The 23,637-nt window shown below is 40.0% G+C and overlaps 1 protein-coding gene across 3 annotated transcripts in view; it reads left to right on the top strand.

Annotated features, from left to right (window-relative positions):
• Positions 1–23,637, top strand: part of PRKG1 (protein kinase cGMP-dependent 1) — a 553,253-nt gene that overhangs the window by 332,615 nt on the left and 197,001 nt on the right. For all 3 annotated transcript variants that reach the window (XM_075423234.1, XM_075423233.1, XM_075423235.1), the window contains exon 4: positions 15,666–15,771. In XM_075423234.1, coding sequence (XP_075279349.1) covers positions 15,666–15,771 — 106 coding nt within the window. The remainder of the gene's footprint in view (positions 1–15,665; positions 15,772–23,637) is intronic.

Below are 23,637 nucleotides of genomic sequence, written 5' to 3'. Positions count from 1 at the left end.
GCATATGTGATCATTCCACCGTAATCATCTAATACTTAAAATTTAGGGAAAAAGATGTAGAGGCAAATGGAATTACCTGGCTTGCACGTCTCTCAAGGCATAGTCCCTTCTCTTTGAAAGCAGAAAGTTTCTCACACAGCCCTTGTTGACTGTTTTATTGGTCTATGGATATGGAGGGGGTTTTTGTAGTTTGCATTAGCTTGTAGTGTTACTGTATTTTCCCCCCAGCCAAACTCTGTAGTTGATGTGCTCTTCCAATGGCTCAGCACTTAACAGCTTAAAGGTGTCAGAATTAGTGGGGGAGAGAAAGAAGCTGCAGCCACTGGAAGTACAGAAGAGAAGATGTAAAGAAAGAGAAAAGGAGTATTTAAGACATAGCTTAAAGCTTAAATGGAGAGTTAGAACAATATTATCTTGTGATGTAATTTGGTTACTTCTATATAGCATGACCACACACTTTTTTATCTCTAAATGTTACTTATGTTATACAAGTGTCTGGCTTTGTCTCTTCTGCCCTTTTCCATGGAGGTAACTCAGATGTATCTTGTTACCTCAGGGACCTACATCTCCTGTGGATGGGGCTCACTTGGGTTTTGAATTTGTTCAACAGATGAAGTCCCCCAAATCAGAGCTTTTCCTGAGAGCGGAGACACATAACCCTGGGGAGCTGATGTGGCACATAGAGGCGTTACTCCAGCCTGTACTCTGCACCCTACTCTGTGCGATTTAAGCACAGCTAAACCATTAGGACAGATCTTTAGTACCCAGTGCATAACACCACAGCATTTATACATGGCTTGGATTCTTCAAAAACAGTACTGAGAGAGAAAAAAAAGAGGTTTTTCAGTGTCATAACAAAAATAGTCATTTTTCCAGGCAGGTCTGCAAGTTGCCTCACGGGGCTGGAGGTGAAGCAGTTTGTAGGAGGGGGTATCTCCAAACTGGGAAAGCCCTTAGGTCATGGAGAAGAGCGTGCAGAGGTGGACACCCTGTCTGCTAGCTTGGGCACTTACAGGGAAATGGAAAGAATTATGGCTGGGATTACTTTTATATGCAGTGAGAGGCAATGAACAGCAGGAACAGGAGGGATTTAAGCCTGTCGTTGGTGTTCTCATGATATCCATAAGACATCCATAAGACATCCTTTAAAAAGCAATTGCAAAGTAGATTGATCTAAATGATAGCTGATGGGATAAGTTTCTAAAAAGTGTGCTCACTGCAGGTAGTTTGTGCTCAAGAGAGAAAAATCTTGAGCCTTCATGTGATGGGGTTTGTGTGGGACCCAGGAACTCATGTATTTTGATATAGCAAAGCAAAAGCTTTTAATCCTCATTACCCGAGATGGCAGAGAGCACGTCAGGGGTGGGTTATCTAACTGTTCTGTTGGAAATGCTGCTGTTGGGAAATAAGGAAATAGTTTTAAAATGTGGAGTTATTGTAAAGTTCAGTTAGCAAACTGGCTCTTTTTGTTTGTAATCAGAGAGAAGTGCAGCTTTTGTGTTGTCGAGGTTTCTATTTCCTTAACATTCCTAGTGCGCCACCAAGATGCAGTTTAACTTTTCTCAATTTCTCAAAATACTGTTCTTCAGACTCATGTCTGAAACTTCAGCAGTATTTGCAGATGGCAGCAGTGCAGTGAGACTTTCTACAGCATGAAATTTCAGAACTTTCTACAGTATTTTGCTGAAAATATGTAGCTGAAAATGGTGCAAGGTAACAAAATCTTCACTTTTGCTGCTGTACTTGGGCAAGATCATGGTGGTGCTGACTAAAGTTTATGCAGCTAGTGGTTAGAAACCCAGGTGGCTTTTAGTTGAAATGGGGAAAAAGCAGGGTTTTTTTCTGCTAGCAACATCACAGAGAGTACTTAAAGGTCTGGTAAAAAAAACAACATTTCAGGCTTGTAGTGAAAAGAGAGAGAAGGTCAAGGAGAAGGTGGCAATAAGAATTTAAATAGTCGTGTTCAAAACACGTCACGGCTTTGTGGTGAGAATGATGCTTTCCTTACAGCCTCTGAAAGGTGGATAACTTGTCCATCCATCCATTTTCCTCATTGTCTTTTTCATGATGAAATAAATATCCCATCAGGAGACGGGGAGCACCAGCCCTGGAGCCTTGCGCCTCTCTTGCAATGGTTGTGCCCTGGCTTTGCCTTTCTCTAGTTAGGAATGCGTTGTGGTCGTTTCCATTTCATTGTGTCCTACCAGGGCCGTTGCTGCAGAGTGGGTTATAGGGCTCAGCTGTCATCGATTCTACACTATTCACAGAATAATTTATTCCATCGCTTTGGTTAACATTACACAGTCCAAAAATTTATCCTTCATTTACGTATGTGTCCTTTTGCTTAGTAGAATAAGTTTGCTACTAATTCTGCTAGTAACATAATGTAGAAAAAAATTCTTTACATTGCTTTCATACGGACAGCCACGGTTTTGCTTTTCCTTTGTATTTCTATTTTTTGTGCCATCATATCAGAGTACATTTTAAGTTTGCATATCAAAAGCTCCAGTGAGCAGGTATGAGCTGCAGTAGCAAAATAAATTCCTATGTAAAAGAAGTAAAAATATATGACAAAGTCACTTCTCTAAAGGCTACAAAGCAGTTCTGAAAACCTGTGGTGTCATTCTCCTTTTGGAAACTGCATAGCCAAGTGTAGAGCATACGCTGCTCTACAGATCAGCTGTGTGATGCATCCCAGGGGCGGCTGCATTAGAAGGGAAGATCTGGGAAACGTGAGTGGGACCCTGGGGATCCCATTAGCTCCTGCAGCAAACTCTGTCCACTGGAGCAGTAACGAGTTTTTATGCATACCAAGGCTGAGAAAGTTAGCATAGGGATATTTTAGTACTTGTACATAAAGAAAAAATCCTCACTCATCTATTCTATACTATGTGCTCCTTTAATTAGGTTTTTCAATCAATAAAAAGCATCTTGCCAGAAGGATGTCCGTGGTCAATTAGTTACACCTAGTGAAGGGATAGATGGCACTTTTCTCGTTGTTGTTATTCATGAATTAAAGCATCCCATGATGCAGAATTATATGTGAGAGTGGCTGTGTAAATGGATTTTCTCATGACTTCATGCTGATCTATCTGGTTGAATAAATTGTATAGGAAGTTTGCTGTAGGAGCTACTTTTGTAGATAAAATAGTCAAGTAGCACCTAGAGCTGAAAAGAAAAAGCACCGTAAAATAATGGTTTGTTACTTTTTAGAAAGTATCATTAATTTTGCCATGTGTGGACAGCTCTTTAAAAAACTGGCTTCTTTGCAAAAGCAGTCTCGATAACTCAGAGTGGAAAATAGATTTCTTGGGCCTGTATGATGTTGTTCTTTAGAAAAAAATCAGTTGATGAAGCTAAAACTCTTGCTCATTTTAGGTCTTTTAGTATCGAGATCTGTTGCACAGCTCAGTGAGAGACCCTGGAGTAAGGATGGAGGAAAGGACCTCATCACTTTGTGGCTTGTTGGGAAGTTAAGCATTTAAACCATCTTTTTCTCCTTTTTCCATGACTGCTGGAGGTCTGGTGATGGCTCTGCAGAAGCAAGAGGATAGCTTCCAACTGGCTTTCAGTGTTAACACTCCCTTGGGTGCTAATGGAGCAATGAAAGAGCCAATGCTTATTTTTGAGGTGAAGAGATGGGCATGTCTACCAGCAAATCGGTGAATTCAGGAGAGCTGAAGTCTTAGCAAAGCTTTCTACCAGCAGTGGCAGAGATACTTTCCTCTCTTCCAGTCATATCAATATATAGCACTTTATAGCTTTCACAAATGTTGTGAGGCATAATTATTGCTTATAAAGTGCTTCAGCTTTCTTTTTAGAAAAGGCATTACGTGTGTGCTTTTTATTATTTTAACAAGCAGATGTTATCTGGCAGCCCTGTATCCTTAAGGAGATATTTGCTTTTGAAAAGAGTATAAAATCGCTTTTGTATTTTCCATTCATTCCTAAAATACTCAGCCACATTACAATTTTCAAGAGTGAGTCTCTTTAGGATACGACCACTGGCTTTAATTATGCATTTAAACCTTTACCCTCTACAAATAATCAAACTAGTTCTAAACTTGCGCAATTCATCTTAAAAATTATCCCAATGTTCTGCCCTGTAGGTTTGTGTTTTTGTGGCCGCTCGTTGTATTTATTTTTTCACCAACTAGCCAAGCCACTGTACTTCACAAGATCATTTTCAGAGTGAACACCAAAATGTGCATATTTTGCAAATGAGAAGTGTGAAAGAGGCTCTTTCAGCAGAAGGACTGTCAAAGAGATGTTTGTCCAGCCTTTATGACTTCAAGAAATGGAACAACTTGCTTGACATATTTATACAGTCTTTACAGATTCTTCCATAAGGCTCTTGGCAGTGTTCCTGGTCAGACCCTGGAGCCACAAGTATAGCCGCCTGAGATTTTCGGCTGCTTTTAGGGCCTTTTCTCTTTTTGCCCTAATACCACAAAGTCACATGCAATTCTTCTGGCCCATTTTTATTTGCTGGCAGCAGAGCAATTCCTCCCTTCCCAAAATACAGACCCCTGGTGCTGCCCCACCTGTATTCCAGGAGACTGGTTTCCACAATGAGGAGTCTCTCTAAGATGCCTCATCTCTTCATTATTATTTTTTTCCGTTGCTGTTTTAATAGTCCCTCAAGCCAGCTTCTTCATTTATCAGTGCCTTCCCTTCCAAATTAGGACCCTAGTAACAGACCTCCTTTAACTGGGTATACTCAGTGTCCTTATTCTTGGGGCTCCTTTAAGTGGCAAGCTGGAACTGATTCGTAGGTCTCTTTAAAAATGTGAATATATTACTTTGTTCATTACTCTTAGATAAAAGGTTTCTTGGTAATGCTGTTATGATCTTGGCATGCCAATGAGGCGATGAGTCCCAGGCTGAATCTCACACCCCCATGAGAGATTTGGGTTTTTTTCTCCTTTTCTTTTTGCAAATGATTTGACGTGCGGAATCAAACTTCACAACTCAGAGAGTTATAAAGCAGGTATGTTTATTGCGGCGTTGCGTGCAAGGGGGATCGCTCCTCCTAACTTGCACACCGAGTCACGAAGCATGCACCTATTTATTACAAAGCTTATTTAAGTAGGCTGGACTATAGTAATTATTTTTAGGAATTCATTATCATACTCCACTCCCTTTTAGTAGTTGCGCAGTGTCGTCTGGTGGTCGTCTGTGGGGGTCTTCTGGATGAAGACTCGTAGTCTTCCTCGCTGTGTGCTTTCACCTTTGGCTCAAAAATTCCTGAGTTATCTGTGTTGGCTGAGTCCCAAACATAGAACCAGTTTCAGCTAGAGAGTTGCTTCTTACAGACAACAAAGTTCTGGTTATCAGTCCTTGTTTCTCTTCGTCTGTCTCGCAAGCAGTCCTTGTTAGCTACATTTGAGCCACAACAGTCCTTGTTAGCAAGATTACAAAGAACAGAACTAAACTGAATAACAGTGTTTAACTCTAACATAGATGCAAAATTATATAACAAAATTAAACTAAAGCTATAGCAAAATCAAACTAATTGTCAATTCCCCACATCAGATTGAAGATTTTTTCTTCAATACCTCATGTGTTCATTGCATTAAACTAGTTGTTTGAGCAACTAAATTTTAGGCTTGTGTCCTGCATTAGACCCTTACTGGTTTTCCGTTAATCTCACCTAATGCGCATCACTCTTCATCAAACTCAGAATAGTATGTGAAAGTTTTTTTTGTGGCTTTCAAATTGTTCTGAATAGATTCTTCCTAAACTACTTTGAGGAACTATTTCAGCTTTCATCTTTTGTATGGAAGTTCAATACTATAATGAATACAATTTCTTAAGCAGTTTGTGAGCTCTTGCACATATAAGGTAAGTTTAATTAAAAACCTAGAAAAAAATTCTGTATCATAGGAATATAGGAAGAGTAGAACTACATTTCTACAGAAGGGATGAAGAAGAGGTGACATAATAAAGGTTATGTAGAATAGCAGTTAGCTTAAAAAGAGCATATTAGGACATCTAATTAGCAGGTTTTGTAGTACAGATGATGTGGATGTTTTGAAATTCCAAGCAAAAAAAACCTGATACAATTAAAGATTTTTCATAATGCTTAATTAGTCCTTGTCATGACTTCTCATTAAGACCAAGAAGTTACAAGTCTTCAGAAGAGCACGGAGGTATTTTTAGGAGCCAATAGGAAGACTGGGAATTATGTTAGGTAAAATCAAATGGCAATATATACCTTCAGCCAAACACAATGGGCCTTAAATTAGTAAAACCACCCAGGCTGGGGTTATTCCTGAATGATTCATGGGAGACAAGTCATTTTCTTTGAAAGCCTGGATGAAGGTGTTTGTTAGGGCAGAATGTTGGATTACTTGGTTTACTCTTCTGGCAAGGGGAATCAAGACAGAATTCTGGCCGGGATCCTGCGTAGTGTCTAATACAGACTATTGTACTTAGCATGGGTTGATAGATGTTGTCAGATTTTAAGTGTAAGGGTATTTTAGGTCGTAAGACATAAGATGGAGGAGTAAGGATAAAATCCTCTCCATTGAAGTCAACCAGTGAAGTTTTATAAGGGCCTTGGGGCTCACACAAGTCAGCTAAACTTCAGTTGCCATTTCGTTATTCATTCCTCTCCTGCTATGATACAGGATTTTCACAGGGGAAAACTGTCCACAGGAAAAGAATCCAAGAGGCAAGACCTCCCTAGGGTAGACACGGGCAGAGCTTGGGGTAAGACTAGCTCGTCCTCTGAAACACAGGTATGAATGGCGGGGACAGCCAGCCCTCAGCACAAATGGGAAAGGTCTCCCCTCAGTGTTCTTCAAATACCAAGGGCATCCCTTCCTTCAGAGAATAATAACAGCATAACATGGGCAAGGGGATGAATTGATCTGGTTTTTATTTTTATTTTCAGTTGACCATTTTCTTGAGTCTGCAGAGCCCAATCACTTCAGTGGGAGAAGGGGTCAGCCCACGTTCTCCTCATAGTAACATAGTTTTTGGTAACATACCAAAACCACAGTAAAAACCAACAGTGAATTCTGTTAATTGTATTTAAATATCAATGTTGTTAATCTGTTTACTGGTTTCTTACTAAAGACAAACAGAAAGCATGGTCATAATTTCCACTGAGTCATTTCTACAGTACACCTGCAGTGTTTAATTTTGTTTGCCTCCGTTTTTCCTGGATGTCTTCATCGCTAATGTTACTACCCCTAAATTTTGATTCACGGACTTTTTAATACCTGAGGTGATTTTATTCTGGTGGAAAAGAGCAGAGTTTGTTAATAACCATTTCCATCAGTTTCTTTTCTTAGTCGTAGCTGATTTTATCCAGGCATGTTTCATTGATACTCAAAATGTGTGCAGTTCCTTGGGATGTCTGGGTTCTTCATAGTTTATTGTGGCAAAAGCAGAGCTATCTGGAGAACTTCTATTGAGCCATGTCCTTCCTACTTTGTTTCCTCCTCACATAACCTGAATATGTTAATAGTCACCACTGAGACCAGTACTTAAACAGCATCCAAAACCAGTTCTTTAAAAGGTAATGCAGTTCTGAGACTTACCCATTAATCTGTTTTTGAATGTTTTATCCATTTAGTATGAAAAAATGCCCATTTTTGTAAGTCTCCAGCAATCTTGATTCCAGGATGTGATTCAGGACCAGCTTGTACTTTGAGTACTATGGAAATGCAAACAGTGTGTAGTTTTCAAAAGAAAAAGGGCTGCTCTTTCGTGCAAGGAGCAGATTACCATACCTGTATCTAGTAGGTGAGTATCCTGCGTCATCTGCTAGGAGGCTTGGGAGACTTGCATGGGTGTAGCAACCTCCTGCAAGGTTCTCATGATCACTAGCTCTCTTCAATGACAACTAATCCCAGATACACATGCAAGAGCATCACTTGCCGTAAACACTCGGGTGCAGTGGTGCTGAAGTGTCAAGGATTTCCTTACCTCCCCTCCTCAGTGTTAGGCACTGAGATGAGGTCTGATGCCAAGGGGGAAAGGCTGGAGTAGGTTGAACACGGTGTTAAGTGTGCCTTTGCATGGCAAAGCAGAGGCTCTTTTTTATTGAAAGATCATGCAAATCCAAGTAAGAAATTATTTTTATCTATGTCCTGAAAAGAGCTCAAGTATTGCAATACTTGTTGCCTTTGAACAGCAGTAACCTTCAGACCTCCACGTGAACCATACAGCCCAGGAACTTCTGTGCAATGGGGTTTTGTACTGCATGTAACACAAATGTTTCTGATGTCAAAATTCAGGTTACTCAAGATCAGGGAGGGAGACGGAAATAAAAAATGTAAAAGATCGCAGTGAAGACAAAATCTGGCTCTACATACTTCAGGTCATAGTAATGTGATGATAATTTCAGGCACTCGTGAAAGTGCATATTTGACCTCTGTTTTAAAGACCATTACCAAATGGACAGTCCACAGAGAGGTAGATGGAAATGATACAGCCTCATCCTGCACCTGTGCCACAGTGCAGAATTGCCACCATGTGGGCAAAAATACCCCCATTTGTAGCCCAGCTCCACAAGAAGGACCATGGCTAGAGTGTCCTCCTGCCATCCTGACGCTGCACCCCAAATGTTCACTGCACAGTATGAAATGCTGCCATAACAATGACATTGAGCATCCTTCCGTGCCAAGCCCTGGGCATCCACAATCATCCTGTTCTCCATTGTCAGGATTAGTTTTAGGCCTGCTGGAAGCTTTTTGCCTTTTTTCTTCTTCTTAATTCTCTTTAACTCCCATCCCGCATTCTGTGTGCCAGGAAATGCCACAGCTCTGGCCTGAGAATGCAAAAAAAATTTTTTTTTTTTCTCCTGCTTCTGTGAGTATGTTTTCATTTTTTATTATGAAACACTATTTTTAATAAACTCTCCCAGTTTAGAAGCACATGGATATAAACTGTACTGGGAGAAAAAGAGATATTTAAATGTTTATCTGTCTCTGCTCGAATGCTGCATCTTTTCTTGGCCAAACATAAAGTTACTTCTTGCTTTGCACGGTATGAGGTGACAAAATCCCCCTAGGGAGTTATGGGAAAGGACCTATGGAGAAATCAAATAGCATTGGGTTGAAGTTGTCATTGTACCAGTGCCATCATTGTTAGAAACTTGAAACAGAAACATCTGAGAATAGAGAAATTCATTCTTGCTCCAGCTGTTAACTGCATCCCCTTTGCGTCGTTCCATGCTGTATCCCAATATGAAGTCTGCTAAGGCCTCATTCATGATTCACAGTGTGTCTGAAGGGGTAAAACAATTCAGTGTGCTCATTCTGTTTAGTTAAATGTGCTTTTCATCATCATTTTATATGATACGCATGACAAAACAGAAGTAACTGGAAATGACTGTGTTCTCCCCGAACTTAATTTGCACCATAATCCCTGAAAAATCAAACCCAGGTGGAAGTATGGTTCAATTTGAGTGGAAATTCTACATCTCATTGCTGCCAGAAAAGCCCTAAGGACACGAAGGTGCTACAGTTCCTTTGCCTGAGGCTTTCCTGGGCGGATAAACAAACAGTTATTTGAATAAAATAGCCTAAAAGCAAAAGTGAGGTGATGAATTCTGGCTTGCAGTGCAAGGCAATAAAAAGTTTCAGGTCCAATAACGCCGCCAGCAAGCACCTGAGTTGAGGATGATTCACTCAGTGATCCCTGAAAAACGGATAGGCTTCATTGGGCACGTAAAAACTTGGAAAGATGCTGAAAGATTGCAGGGCCATACGAGTATTGCATTTCATTTTGAAATAATACACCTATCTGGGTACTATACTGGTGGTTTCTGTGATTTGAAGGATTCAAAGCATCTTTTAATGCTTTACTGATAAACCTTTGCTGCACTGGCTGTGATTTAAAGGACAGTTTGAGATTGACCTGGCTTTGCAGAAAAGCAACCCCTGCTTAAAATCTGTTGGGAAGATGGTTTTCCAGTAATGCTGTGCAAAATGGTGCTTTATTTTCAGGTGCATCTTAACAACTGCACCTGAAGGACTTTCCCAGCTATATTAACATATAATACATAATGTTATATAACTCATAAAACATAAATGATACTAAGGTTGCTCTTTTTTGTACGGCACCGGTACAATGACAACTTCAACCCAATGCTATTTGATTTCTCAATAGGTCCTTTCCCATAACTCCCTAGGAGGATTTTGTCACCTCATACCATGCAAAGCAAGAAAAAATATTTTTTTCACTTGAAACTTTGCAATTTCACCTCCTATTAGACTGCCTTTGGATGCGATGCAGAGAAAAGGAGTGGCTTGGATCTCAGCCTGAAGTTCATGATTTTCAGCTGCTGGGTCCACAAGAAGAAAAGAAGCAAAAGAGCAAAATTTTTTCATTCTGCAGTCTGGAAACACAATGGTAGTATTAAAAATCAAGAGAATTCAGGCTTGGAGAGGGTCAATAATGAATAGTCCCTATTACTTAATGCAGTAGATACGGAAAATCTGAATACTTTCTCTAATTTTTGTGGATGTATTCTACCCCCATTGACACCAAAATAATACTGTATAACTGATAGCAATATATACAGTAAAGACCAGATTAAAATGGCAGTTTAAAACAAGGTGCTGTGGTTACAGAAGGAGACATACTAAGGCTAAAATGTTGCAAATGTCTTTTAAGAGTGCAAAGATGAGCAGGAGAAGGGCGACCTGCTGGCCTTTCTCTCCTTGGAGCCATGTCCTGTGCCCATCTGCTGTCCCCAGTGTCCCTCTGGCTCTGATCTGGGGGTGCAAAGCACTGGGGTGGCCCCACGGGGCCTGTGGCTGTACATGGGACAGTGGTAAAATCCCATTGGGTGGTGGGAAGATCTGCGGGCTCAGCTCAAGACTGGCTGCAACCTGAAAATCTGCTTTAAGTTTTCTTCTTTTGCATCACTGAAATTGTGCCCTGCCTTGGATGGGGAGAGAACACTCAGAGAGGGTCTGAGCCACTGAATCTGTCAGGTCTGTGCATCATGAAGGATATGCACGTAAGATCCTTTACAACCAGAGGAAATACCTTTATCTTGCCTTGCATTATGTTCAGAGACCTCCTGGCACAGGAGTGAACCAGTGAATGTGGATAAACCAGCCAGGACATAGCCCGGGCTTAGGACTATGTTGGGAACTCTGCATCCTGAGCATGTATTTTTAACTGTTTAACATGGGATATATTTTCATAGGTTGCCTGGGTAAATGAATAGGAAGAAGACTTCTTTTTGGAAAAAAATTCCTTTTTGAAAAACAAGTTTGAATATTTTTTTGCTTAAATTGGTGATTTTGGTGTAGGGAGGGGTCCAACTCATATACTGAAATGATTGTTTTAAATAATTTCAGTCAACTTGTTATCAGAAATTAAGTATTGACCATGATGAACACTTCAAATATAAACTTTAGTCGTAGTATCCCCACTCCTGTCCAGTTTCGACTCATGAAATCCTGATTCTTTTGGTTCAGCTGTCACTGCTCTTCCCTGTTTATTCAGGAGCATTTTGCTTTGGTTTCAGCCCTTGCAGCCACTTTCACCTGGAGTTTCAGATTCAGAAGAATCTTACCAGAAAGCGTAAGAAGTTGTGCCCTTGATGAGGTTAATGTAACACACTGTGCTTTAACCGTATTTTTTGTCTGCTGCCTTTGTTAGGAACTCACACTGAATCCTCATTTTGATGGGATTGCTCATCTCTAATGTGCAATTAAAATATACTGCAGTGACTACAGAAAGCCCAGCATCGTCGAAGACCCTCAGCTGGAGAGCTATATCATGTAACCAGTCATTTAGAGGTCCCAATCCTGGGCATCCCTATTTTTATCCATGCCTCAGAGTGAAGGAGCAGTGTATATGACAATATGTATTTTATAATATGCCTTAGTTTGTGAGCATGCATATTCTTGCCTTATAGTGTTGCAAATTTTTTTGCATGCCAGCCAAAATCTTGGTGGCTTCTAGGAAGATCAGTGATTGCATTATGTGCTGTTACAATGATAAAACAAAACCCCAGCTATAACATGTTATTACAAAAAAGTGTAAAAGAGGCAATAAACTTTAATTGTAGTATAACTCCATTTTAGCTGCTTTGATTGCATTATAATATTTTATATTATTGAGTAGGCTTAAGAAAGTCCCATTACAGATATATGTACACACATCTGTTTTCATAATGCTATTTATCATATTCCTGTATGGTTGTAGTTCTTTCAATCAGAGAACAAGATATTCTCCTGAAATCATGCTTCACAGAAAATTTTATCTCCGGCATCCAACATACACTATTTGCAGAGTGATGGACAGGAGAATCTCTGTCACCTCTGTCTGTATCTGTTATGACTCAGTTATTCATGGCAGAATTGACTTTGTGGTATACTTCCCATATACATATTTTTCATCTTGGGGCACTCATAAATATATCTCTTTGGAGCTGTTTATATCATCAAATCTTACAGAATTCATACTGTTCCTTCAGTAACCCTCTAACACACTTAGAGAGGATTTTAAGGATAACAGAAGATGATGCTCACACCTGATTATAAGGGTCTTATTGACATTTAAAGCTCTAATGTGATTAGCCATTATTAAAACATCTGTTTATCATTAGGCAGGATAAATGTGAATATAAAGTATGAGTAGAGGTTATAATTAGCAGTGCAGAAGTGCATGGTCATTTTCCTGAGCTGCATGGTCCTTGTTAGTACAGTTAGCTAGTACGCAGCTGTATGTATAATTGGGGGATAGATATTAAAATATATATAATAAAAGATATATTATATATTATATAATTATATGCTATATAAAATTAGAAATAATTATATATGCATATATATTTATATATGCGTTTTATATATGTATTTCTATATATATTAATGTATATAAATATAGCTGCATGTATATAGAACTTGGGTTACTTCAGGGGAATGTGACTTGTTCTAGGTTCGTTAAGTAAGCCTCTGTTCCTGTGCTCCCATGAAAATTGCCAGCTGCGGAGATTTGTGTTAACAGAGCAATTTCTAGCAGCAATAAATGGATCTTCATTTTGCTCAAGAGATACTAAATTACATTTGCCATTTACCCAAGTGCATGAAGAGACTTGAGTGAGAACATACCTAGCACGGGCCATGCAGCAGCAACTCTTTCTGGTCTTTGGGGATTGATATCAAGTGCAATGTAATGCTGTGTAAAGTGTCTGGGGATCAGAGGAGAATGAGTAAATGTTTGCTGCTTATCTGCCTCTGTGGTACCTGTGTGGACCTCAGAGACGGGTGGTATCTTTGCAGCTGTATCTGAACCCACTGTGTGAAGAAAAATCCACTGAACACCTTCATCATTCACTATGTACATGAGAAATAAGAGTTAGCTGATTGCCATCAGTTACTGATTTAAGGAGTAATGGCATATACTCTATAAATGCATCTCACGGTCCAAGGATGGGGACTTTGCCATTCAGAGGCTGGGCTCTTGAACACTGTGATGGACTCCAACAGAAGTTTGATCTCAGGTGCCAATCGAACACATCCATTAAGGACTAGCTGGCCAGGATTGAGACCGGGATGAAACCTTATATTTTTCAGAGCTATTTGTTTGTATAAGATGATGAATCTGTTAAAATACATTGGGAAGGAGCAGCAGACAGAGTTGTTTGTAGAAAGGGTGCCCCTTCTTTTGAAATTGCAGGAGGCAATAGAAAAAAAAGGTGAATTTAACTACTTGCTGTCTTTTGAGCTTAGACAGCTAGTGGTGTCAGCTTAACAGTCATGCTTTTGTTACAAAGACTGTATGAAAGAAATACAGGTGAAAACTTCCATTTTACTTTAAAGGATGGCTGTACTTTGGAAGAAGCACTGTAGATTAATGAATAAGATGTGTTTATGGTACATGTTCATGATAGGGCACTGGGATGCTGTTGGGTATTTTAGTCCAAACCAAAAAAAAATTACAAACTCTTATTTCATTTATTGTTTTCATGTTCACCAAGTCTTTTTTGAAAATACTCAGTTACTGGTGGTTTTGCCAGTCATGACCAAGTGAGTTGCCTTTTTGCTTTGCATGATAATCATATGTTACATGGAGTACAAACCATCCTGAAATGGCCAGGCAGGCTAAATCCCCTACATTTTTTCCCCTCGATAGAAAGCACCTACTTTGCCAGATCATCGTTTTCTGCTCTCAGTGAATTTACTAGGATTTTACTGAGATTTTAGTGCCTTGATATCAACCCTTGTCATCATCAGACAATGCAGCAGGAGACCATCTTTTTCATTGAGTTCCCCCACACACCGTATTGAACAATATTAATTTCTTCCTCTAGGATAGGGGTCATCTAAAAATCAATTAAAAACCCTAATTTACAGAAGACAGTAAAAAAACCCAGGAAAATAGAGATCCTGTTCATATTCATTATCTCTTCCACTCTGAAGAGAGTGAAAGACTAATATTTTTTACAGAAATCTCTCATACTAAAGCTGTAGGTCATTCTTTCCTGTCAGTTTGATTATAAAACTAAAAGTGCTTCTCAGAAAGGAATTTCTGTCTTGAATATGAGAAGAGGCTTTAAAGGCTGTGGTGTATTCACTTCTGCAATGCGATTTGAGAAGAAAAATTTGAATTTGCACTTTGAAGGTTTTACATCCTGCAAATGCAGTTAGGGATAAAAACTCATTAACCAGGGTGTTTGTGAACTAAAGGATCAGCAAATAAAAGCAAAGTCAATTCTGGAATTTTCATTTATACTTGTAAATATTTTGCTGAAAATTTTTTGTTCATTTCTGTTTTCCTGTAATGAAAGGGTATATGGGGATGACATTTATTGCAATTACTCTCTGAAGAAACAAATTAATACAAGTGCAGAGGTCTTTAGAGTAGTTTTGTGTAATTAAACTGTTTCTCTAAGGAGAAACTCTATTATAAACTATATGTATGCAAGCATTTATTGTTAATGCAAATGTTTAAGCCACATCTGATATGAAAATCTGAACCATTTGGGGTTCTGCCTATCCAATTCACCTGATCCTGTTTTCTTTGAGCATCTGTGATTTACTCAATGGTAATCTGTTATGTTTGGATTTACAATGAGCCTTTGCTTCTGAAGTATATGGTGTAGTGTATGGTGCATAACACTGAAGTCTTAGGATTTATCAGAGACCTGAAAACTCAAGTTGGAAAAAATTTACTCAAGATGTCCAGAATTGGTACATGTTCAATCATTAGGATATAACAAGACTCGGTTCTGGAAAACCTCTCAAGGCCAAGGAGAGATTTCTCAGGTACTTTGGGAGTAGGATGAAACCTTAATGAGTTTTGCTGTCTCTGCAATACGATGATGTGCTAAAAATTTCTCCAGATCACTCGGTGTCATAGGCAATGATGTGTCCCAGGTTACGATGAACTGACCCCCTATTTCTTGCTTGCTTTCAGCCTGCATTGATTTCTTCTCATATCACAGTTGCTTTTAGGCAGTCTTTCCAAAAGCCCATGTGCTAGAGCTAAAATTTCAGATATTTTGGATCATTTCAGTGCATGCTTAATCCATTGTCCAGCTGATGAGTTTTATGTTACTGTTTTGAAGTCTGTACTCATTTTCATTCTTTCTCATGAATGAATTTGTTTTCCTCTGCAGTCACAACAGGTTTTTCAAATTTTGACATTTTGCTAATTGCATTTTCCCCTTGTCTTGTTTTTTCCAGCTCTCGTAAATGTGAAACTTTGGGCTATTGATCGGCAATGTTTTCAAACAATAATGATGAGGACAGGCCTCATCAAGCATACTGAGTATATGGAATTTTTAAAAAGGTATGACACTTGTTTACTTTATCAAAAAATACAATGAAACTGCCGTCCTCATCTTTTGACCTTTTTTTTGAGTGCAGTATTTGATTTGTTTCCTTCTCATCTATTTTTTTTAATTTGCTGTTTAATCATCTGTAAGCTGTATCCTCCAGCTGAAAGGCGGGCGAGCCCCAGGAGGAGCCTTGCCTGCAGTTTAGTTTCATTACTATTGGGAGCTATTCATTGGCAAAGAGTCTCACAGCAGAGGTGTAAGACAAAAAGCTTTAATATGAGTCATTCTAAGCGTACCTTGTTAAAGAAAATGCCAACTAAAAAAACCAAACGAAACAAAAACCAAAAAACAAACAGCCTCCTTAGGGAAAAATCTGGTTTATAAACTGTTGTAGAAAGAAGCAAGTCCACTCAAAGTGTGTGCTTGTGCTTCTAGAAGTAAAATGCAAGTTTCTAGAGAAGCAAAAACTTTAGGTTGCTGTAAAATATGGGTTAGGTGAGTGACCAGACAGACATAAAGCCAAATATTTCACTCCTTAAATTTGACTCAAACCTTTGTTTGGTTCATGCTGCCTTCTCAAATGTAAACAAATCCTCCTTACCAAAGTGATGTCTGATATCCTAGTAATTCAACTGTGCCGTAGAAGTGAGGAACAGGATATGTTTCATGTCAGCAAAATAATCCCAAATAGAAGCATAATGTCACCGAGTTCTGGAGACAAAGTCGCCCAGGTAGATGTGAATGCTGTAAGTATTCCCATCATTACTAAGACATTGCTATACCAGCCTTGTCCAAAGAGAGGCTTTGGGGGGAAATGCGCTGTTGTAAGATCTGGAAGATCTTACAGTTTGCAAACTAGTGACCTGAGTAGTGACACAACCCCCAAATAAGGATGTTTTGGATGAAAAATAAATCTCGCACATCCATAGCAAATGACAGGTGACAGGTGTCCCTAATGTGGGCATGCTAATTTTTACCTTGCTTTGTCACGTACTTGATTCACTTTTTTTTCTCACCTGCGTTTTTGTGTGTTTTCAAACATAACACTTCTAAAATTGGAAAAACAAGCACAGTACATTCACTTGGGCATTCAGTAACATAAACTCAAGGAGCAGCCTGTATTCGTTCAACTTTAAATTAGTTTTAATCCAGTTAGTATTGGAGAATAAAGCAACTTGGAAAAAAAAGTATTTATTATCTATAAATAGCTATTATTTAATATATGGTACAAAATATATGTAGAAAAAGTAATGTACAAAATATATATATACTAACTAAATCTCTGTGATGAAATTGTTGGGGAGTCACAAAATTGGGCCGTCCCACAGGGTGACCACAGTCCTGTGATCTGCAGGCAAGGCTTTAGGGATGGGGCAGGGCAAGTGGAGCCAGGCAGGTGATCCTGTGGGACCAATATCCTGGCATGAGTGGGGCTGCACCACAACTCAGCCAGGACCAGGTGAACATTCCTCAAAGATCAGGCACCGTTAGCCGCTTAGATATGGGAGCAGAGACCTGCCCAACTCACCACACTGATTCTTGGCAGGGTTGACATCGCACCTCCTAACCTTTCCTTGTGGCCAGAAGCTTCACCTGTGATTATTTTCAGTCATGAATAAAAATAATTGTAATAAAATAATGAAACTGAAATAATTAGCCAGTGTCACCATTTAGAGCAGGGCGGTAATAAACTGAGTGGCAGAAGCTCTCTGTTAACCCCCGTCCTCCCACCAGAGGAAAGGAGGAAGAAGAAAACAGGACATCCAGGTAGCACAACTGCTGATGAGGACAAGGTGTTTCCCTGGAGAGGACCAGGAGCTCCATGGAGATGTTCTGCTCAGTGATGCCATGAAAGTGTAGTCATCAAAATCTAGCTTTTTCCAGGTGTCTCAGTTTATGGTTATTAACAAGAAAACTGAGGACAGAAAAGAAAACCTGTTGCCATACTGAAAGAGTTTAAAAAATCATAAATTCAAACATTGACAAGTGTTGGCCTTTCTTGTGTGCTGGTGAATGAAACCAAAAACTGAATGTCAGATCAGTTCTGGGGGTTAGTGCCTCTGGCTCCTTTTAAAGCAGAAACTATGCACACGTTAAGCTCTTAAGCTTTGAGCTTTAATAGAGGTTTTCTAGACAATTGTGAAGATTAATTTGGATGCAGTTTCCACAGAGCCTACCCAGCTTTGATTTTAAAGCAAATAGTGTGAGAAAGAAACTGAGAAGCGTTTTCTCACACTGTGTCTGAGGTTCTTGGACATTACAGTGTGTTGAGCCACATACTAATGCTTGTTAGAAAGGCCTAAGGCAAGCAAATATTTTTTTGTTAAATTTTACAGTTTGAATTTAGGAAAAGATTGCTTCCTATGCAACAATTGTAGCATAGGGCAGTATTACGGGTTTATGTGGCAAGGTTTTGGTAGTGGGGGGGCTATAAGGGGTGGCTTCTGTGAGAAGCTGTGAGAAGCTTCCCCCATGTCTGATAAAGCCAGTGCCATCTAGCTCACAGATGGACCCACAGCTGGCCAAGTCCAGGCCAGCCAGTGACGGTGGTAGCACCTCTGTGATAACATATTTAAGAAGGGGGAAAAAAAAATGTGCTGAAAATGGCAGTCGAGAGAGAAGTAAGACGACGTGAGAGAAACAACTCTGCAGACACCAAGGTCAGTGAAGAAGGAGGGGGAGGAGGTCCTCAAGACACTGGAGCAGAGAGTCTTTACTTGCAGCTCGTGATGAAGACCATGGTGAGGCAAGATGTCACCCCGCAGTCCATGGAGGTCCATGGCGGAGCAGATATCCACCTGTAGCCCGTGGAGGGGACCCCACACTGGAGCGGGTGAATGCCTGAAGGAGGCTGTGACCCTGTGGGGAGCTCCGCACTGGAGCAGGCTCCTGGCAGGACCTGTGGACCTGTGGAGAGAGGAGCCCATGCCAGAGCAGGTTTGCTGGCAGGACTTGTGACCCCGTGGGGGACCCACACTGGAGCAGCCTGTTCCTGAAGGATGGCACTCCGTGGAAGGGACCTACAGTGGGGCAGTTTGTGAAGAGCTGCACCAAATGGGAAGGACTCACGTTGTAGAAGTTTGTAAAGAACTGTCTCCCATGAGAGGGACCTCACGCTGGAGCAGGGGCAGAGTGTGATGAGTCCTCCCCTTGAGGAGGAAGGAGCGGCAGAGACGTGTGATGAACTGACCGTAAGCCCCATTCCCTGTCCCCCTGTGCCGCTTGGGGTGGGGAGGAGGGAGAGAAACAGGATTGAAGTTGAGCCTGGAAGAAGGGAAGGGTGGGGGGAAGGTGTTTTAAGATCTAGTTTTATTTTTCACTGTCCTACTCTGATTTGATTGGTGATGAATTAAACTTCCTTTTCTCCCCAAGTTCAATCTCTTTTGTCCATGACGGTAACTGGTGAGTGATCTCTCCCTGTCCTTATCTCGACCTACAAGCCTTTCATCATATTTCCTCTCCCCTGTCCAGTTGAGGAGAGGGAGTGCTAGAGCAGTCTTGGTGGGCACCTGGCATTTATCCAGGCCAAAGCAGAACAGGCAGATAGCTGTAGGATGGTCATTACAAAATGGTATCTACCCATCGTGCCTTCCAGTTGGCTCTGTGCATCAATAGCTATCTCAAGCTCAACTTAAATTCCATTTATTACATGAAATGCTCATTTTTAAGAGTGCTTTCCATCTATCTATTTTTAAGTAAAAAATAGGTTAACTCTTGGAAACAAGGAGTGTGTCAATAGTAGACCTTATTGTTTGTTCTTTTAATTTTCTTTCCTATATTAATAACTGAATAAAAATGTTCTTGTTACGTAATCATTTGGAATAGAAACAAAGGTTTAAATGGCACCTGTTCACAGAAAAGTTAGTGGGGTTGGACAGCATTATTTTCTGCTGACATTGCTCTAAAAAAGTTACCCTTTCTAATTTTTTCATTAGTCACAATAACATAGTGGTCAGTGTCTTCAATAACATTTTCACCTATGAACAAAATACAATAGAAATTAAGCTTTTGGAGGTGAAATAAGATTATTCATTTATTTTCATTTATCTTGCTGAAAATAAGTGCAGTCTGATTACCGGTATTACTGGAACTCATTGTAGTCGTTGTACGAAATATTACCCCACAACCAGTGTTGTGGCTTTGCCATGTTTTTCCACAGAAGGAAGATATTGATCAAACAGGTCAGCTGCTATTAGCTTCACCCTTTTGCATCCAGAGCAGGTATAGTCCAGCCCTTTCTTCTGAACGCCATTAAAAATACCATAAAAAGCACATTTCCTGGTCAAGAAATCCAGATTTACTTTGTGAATAGGTCCTGGGCCAGAATTCTGTCTCCTGGTTTGCTCCAAGGAGTAGTAATATATAGTTTTCATGGGCTTATAAAACTTGAGATAACTCTTCTGACTTATATAAATCAAACTCAATATACTGGAGTAAGGAGCAAGTGAACATCCTCTTTCTTACAGGATTTATGAGGAGCCAGGCTGTGTATCCCTTTCTGCTGCTTGTAAAGTCAACAGATGATCACTGAAGTGATCAAAAGATGGCCTGATTCCCTAGCAGCACCTGCTTCAAGTTGAGATGGAAAATCCAGACTATTTTTTGATCCCTGTTTATATTCTGAATGACAAATTGTAGTGATGATTGCCTTTGAAACACAAATTTTTGGTAGCGTATTATGTGGCTAAATCACTGCTAGATCAAGCTAGTTCGTAGTGCAGCTAACAGTAAAAAGTTAAAATATAGTATTGTGCTGCAGATTTAGTAACTCTTTATGGTACAGGTTCTTTTGCTGGGCATTGCTTTAGTTTTTACCCAACTAAGTGCTTTCTGTATATCATTGAATATATTTGCCCCTATACAAGCAAGAAAGAGCATCATTCTGCAATGGAGGTTACAGCTATGCTAAAATCAATTGTACATCTCACTGCAGTGTTCATTGTTACAACATTAGAATGATTTTCTGCTCGAGCCTGTACTAAAAATAGTTCCATGTAAGCAAGATCAGAATATTTCAGTTAAGGAAACAGCTATTTATAAAATAAATTTGTCCAGGAAATAAAAGATGGGAAGAAGCCTTGTGATGTGGCAAGTGTAATAATTCCCTGCTAAATCATAAGAGTTTAAAGACCAGAATGCTGTGGAAGAGTAAATACTGTATTTGTTACAAAAAAAACTTCCTAAATATTCAGTAAAAAGAGGCCTTATGTTCCGGTCTGCCGTGTAAACTCTGATTCATCCAAGACCCTGGAACAGATCAGGAAAACAAATGTGTTGCCTTGGAGGCAGGATCTAGCTTTAGAAGTGGAAACTTAAAGGAAGTTTGCACATACACACATAATCTTGAATCTTATAAATCAAATTTCAGTAATGCTAATAGAAAGAAAATATCTTGTTAGCTCAAGCTTCTAACTTAATGTTAACATCAAAAACGTTCATCTGGCTGAAGAAATGCCCACTCTTCAGCCTGTAGTCTTTTTTTGTAGCACTCTGGCTTGGTCTTGAGTCTCACTGACAGTTTTATCCAACTCCAAATTGACTTAAGTGGGAAGTTTTGATCTGGGCAGACACTGTAGAACTGATCTGGTTACATCTGAAAAATGGGAGTTTATGCACTCGTGGCTTTCCTGTGTGGGGAATTAGGCTGGTAAAGTTTTTTGTGTGTAGCATATGTTTAATTGTGGTGGCACATACTGAAATTGGTCAATGTGAGTAGCGTGATGATTTCAGAGTGAAGGTTTTGCACTTCATACAAGTCATTTGTCAGTGAGAGGAAAGCAAATACAAAAATGTGTGAAGCTTTATTAAATGACTGTGTCTTTGAAAGGTTACCTGCAGTTTCACGTGAAATGTTTCCCGAACTGCATCTTAGGGTGAAATTTTACTGGAGAGAAGTGGGGGAGAAATTAAGAGGGTGAGGCAAAGGTAGGGGTGATTTTGGAAAAACAAAGTTGGAGATCGACTGTAAGTTGGTGAAGTATGTACTTTAGGGTTGTTTCAGCTGACTAAATCTGCAAAACAAGCTTTGACTTGAAGACGACTTTTGTGGAGCATTGAAATGTAGACAAAGAGAACAGAGGGGATAGCAGAGAAAGAGGAAAAGGGTAATTATTTCTGTAAGGCAAATAAATACATCTATTCGTATTACAAAGCTAAATATAAGAACAGATGTGCTGGTTCAAACCAGGAGCCCATCTAGACTGGCGTTCTTTTCATCCCAAGATGTTCCTCAAGGCCTAAATGGAGAGTACCATCTCCACTAGGATGGGTGTGCAGTCCAAGCCTTTGAAGGCCAAGAGCATCACCCTGAAGGGTGTTCACAATCACAAGATCTGGCTGTCATCCACCTGTAGGACGTCCAAATTTTCAAAGACAGTCCAAGGAATGTCTCTAGGGGGAACAAGCTGGACAGTTGTGGCATAATCAGGTTCTGTCTGACCTCTGGGGCAACCAAGAATTCTGTCGAGTTGCCCTGCTTTTACTTTCACTGTAGCTGTCGAGGCTGATGAACACTAGATCAAACATATGATCCATGAACTGTGCAATTGATACAGTGACAGGAAAGCTTATGTCCAAGATTACAATCAGCTGGATGGAGCCAGGAAGGCTGGAAACATCCAAACAGCATCGCCCGAGAGCTGTAGATGAGATGACAAAGTTGAAAATCAGCTCACCTTCCTCTACTGTGTCCCATACTGACCGTAATAAGAAAACCAGGAAAGAGTAAAACCAGAGAGAGGTAACAGATACACAATTTGTCTGCTTTGCAGCTGAGCTGTCTGTGGAAAGCTCTGAATTGTTTCTTTCTTCTGAAGTATGTACACGTGACATTTTTCAGCCCCCTCTTTCCTGTTAGTGTAACTCAAGTGAAGCAGATCATGTGCCACCCACAATCCTACTCCAATTTGCAGAACTGTCAAGTAGTATATTCCTTTCTCTCTGAAGATGCAGTGTTTCTTCTATCACCTTACGCTGCGTGAACCCCACAGGTCTGCTACGAGAGGGAAGATTCAATTGTCGGCATTAGAGTGCATCTATTACTTGGCAATTCTAGCTGGAAAGTTTAAGTGGCCAGATTTTTTCCACATCACAAGAAGGGTCTGGCTTTGAAGAGGACACCTGGAAATGATGGGGGCTCTTTCAGAGCAGACCTCCACCTAGTTCATTCTTAGCTGAGGTCTACAGCCATCTTGAGTCCGCAGCGAAGGTTAAAATTCTCCTTTTTTCATAATTGTGAGCAAAAAGATAGGTAAGAGGGAGTAACAAGCAGGCAGAAAATCAACTCAACTTTGAGCACAATTAGTGCAGGAAGGTTTAATGGTGTTATAGGACTCCTCACTGATCCTCAAAATGAAGAATAAATTCATACTTGTATGCAACAAATGAAAAAAAAATTCTCTATACTATCCCTTTTGGTTGTTTTGTTTTGGTTTAGTTCTTTTTAAGATTAAATGGAACTACAGCATAGCCCTTGACTCTCTGAAGGTTATGTTAAACTCACCATGCTGTGGGGAGCTACACCGAGTTATAGCTGGGGCTTTAGTTGGTATGGCTAAGATGACTTGAGAGGATTTGCAAGACTGAAACTTTAGTAGTCTAAAGTCTGGTTAGATAAATTATGTGTAAAATCTTCTCCATTTTGGTTAGATAAATCATGTATTATAGCTAGCATTGGGGAAAATAGGCATTTTAGAAGGCCACGCATACCACCACTAGCTTTGTGTTTCTCAGCTTGGATTTCTTACTGTTAACAACAAACTGGAGTGTACAGAGAGCCACATCCCAGGCTGAAATTCATGCAGACTGCTACGAATCTGTGCATGTGTCAACAGGGTGCAGCTAATGGACTGCCAAGGATCACCAAGCTCCCTTGGGTA

The sequence above is a fragment of the Opisthocomus hoazin genome, chromosome 6 (genome assembly GCF_030867145.1).
Source record: "Opisthocomus hoazin isolate bOpiHoa1 chromosome 6, bOpiHoa1.hap1, whole genome shotgun sequence".
Lineage (NCBI taxonomy): Eukaryota > Metazoa > Chordata > Aves > Opisthocomiformes > Opisthocomidae > Opisthocomus > Opisthocomus hoazin.
The sequence above is the reverse complement of the archived record's forward strand: the minus strand, read 5'-3'. Positions and strand labels throughout refer to the sequence as shown.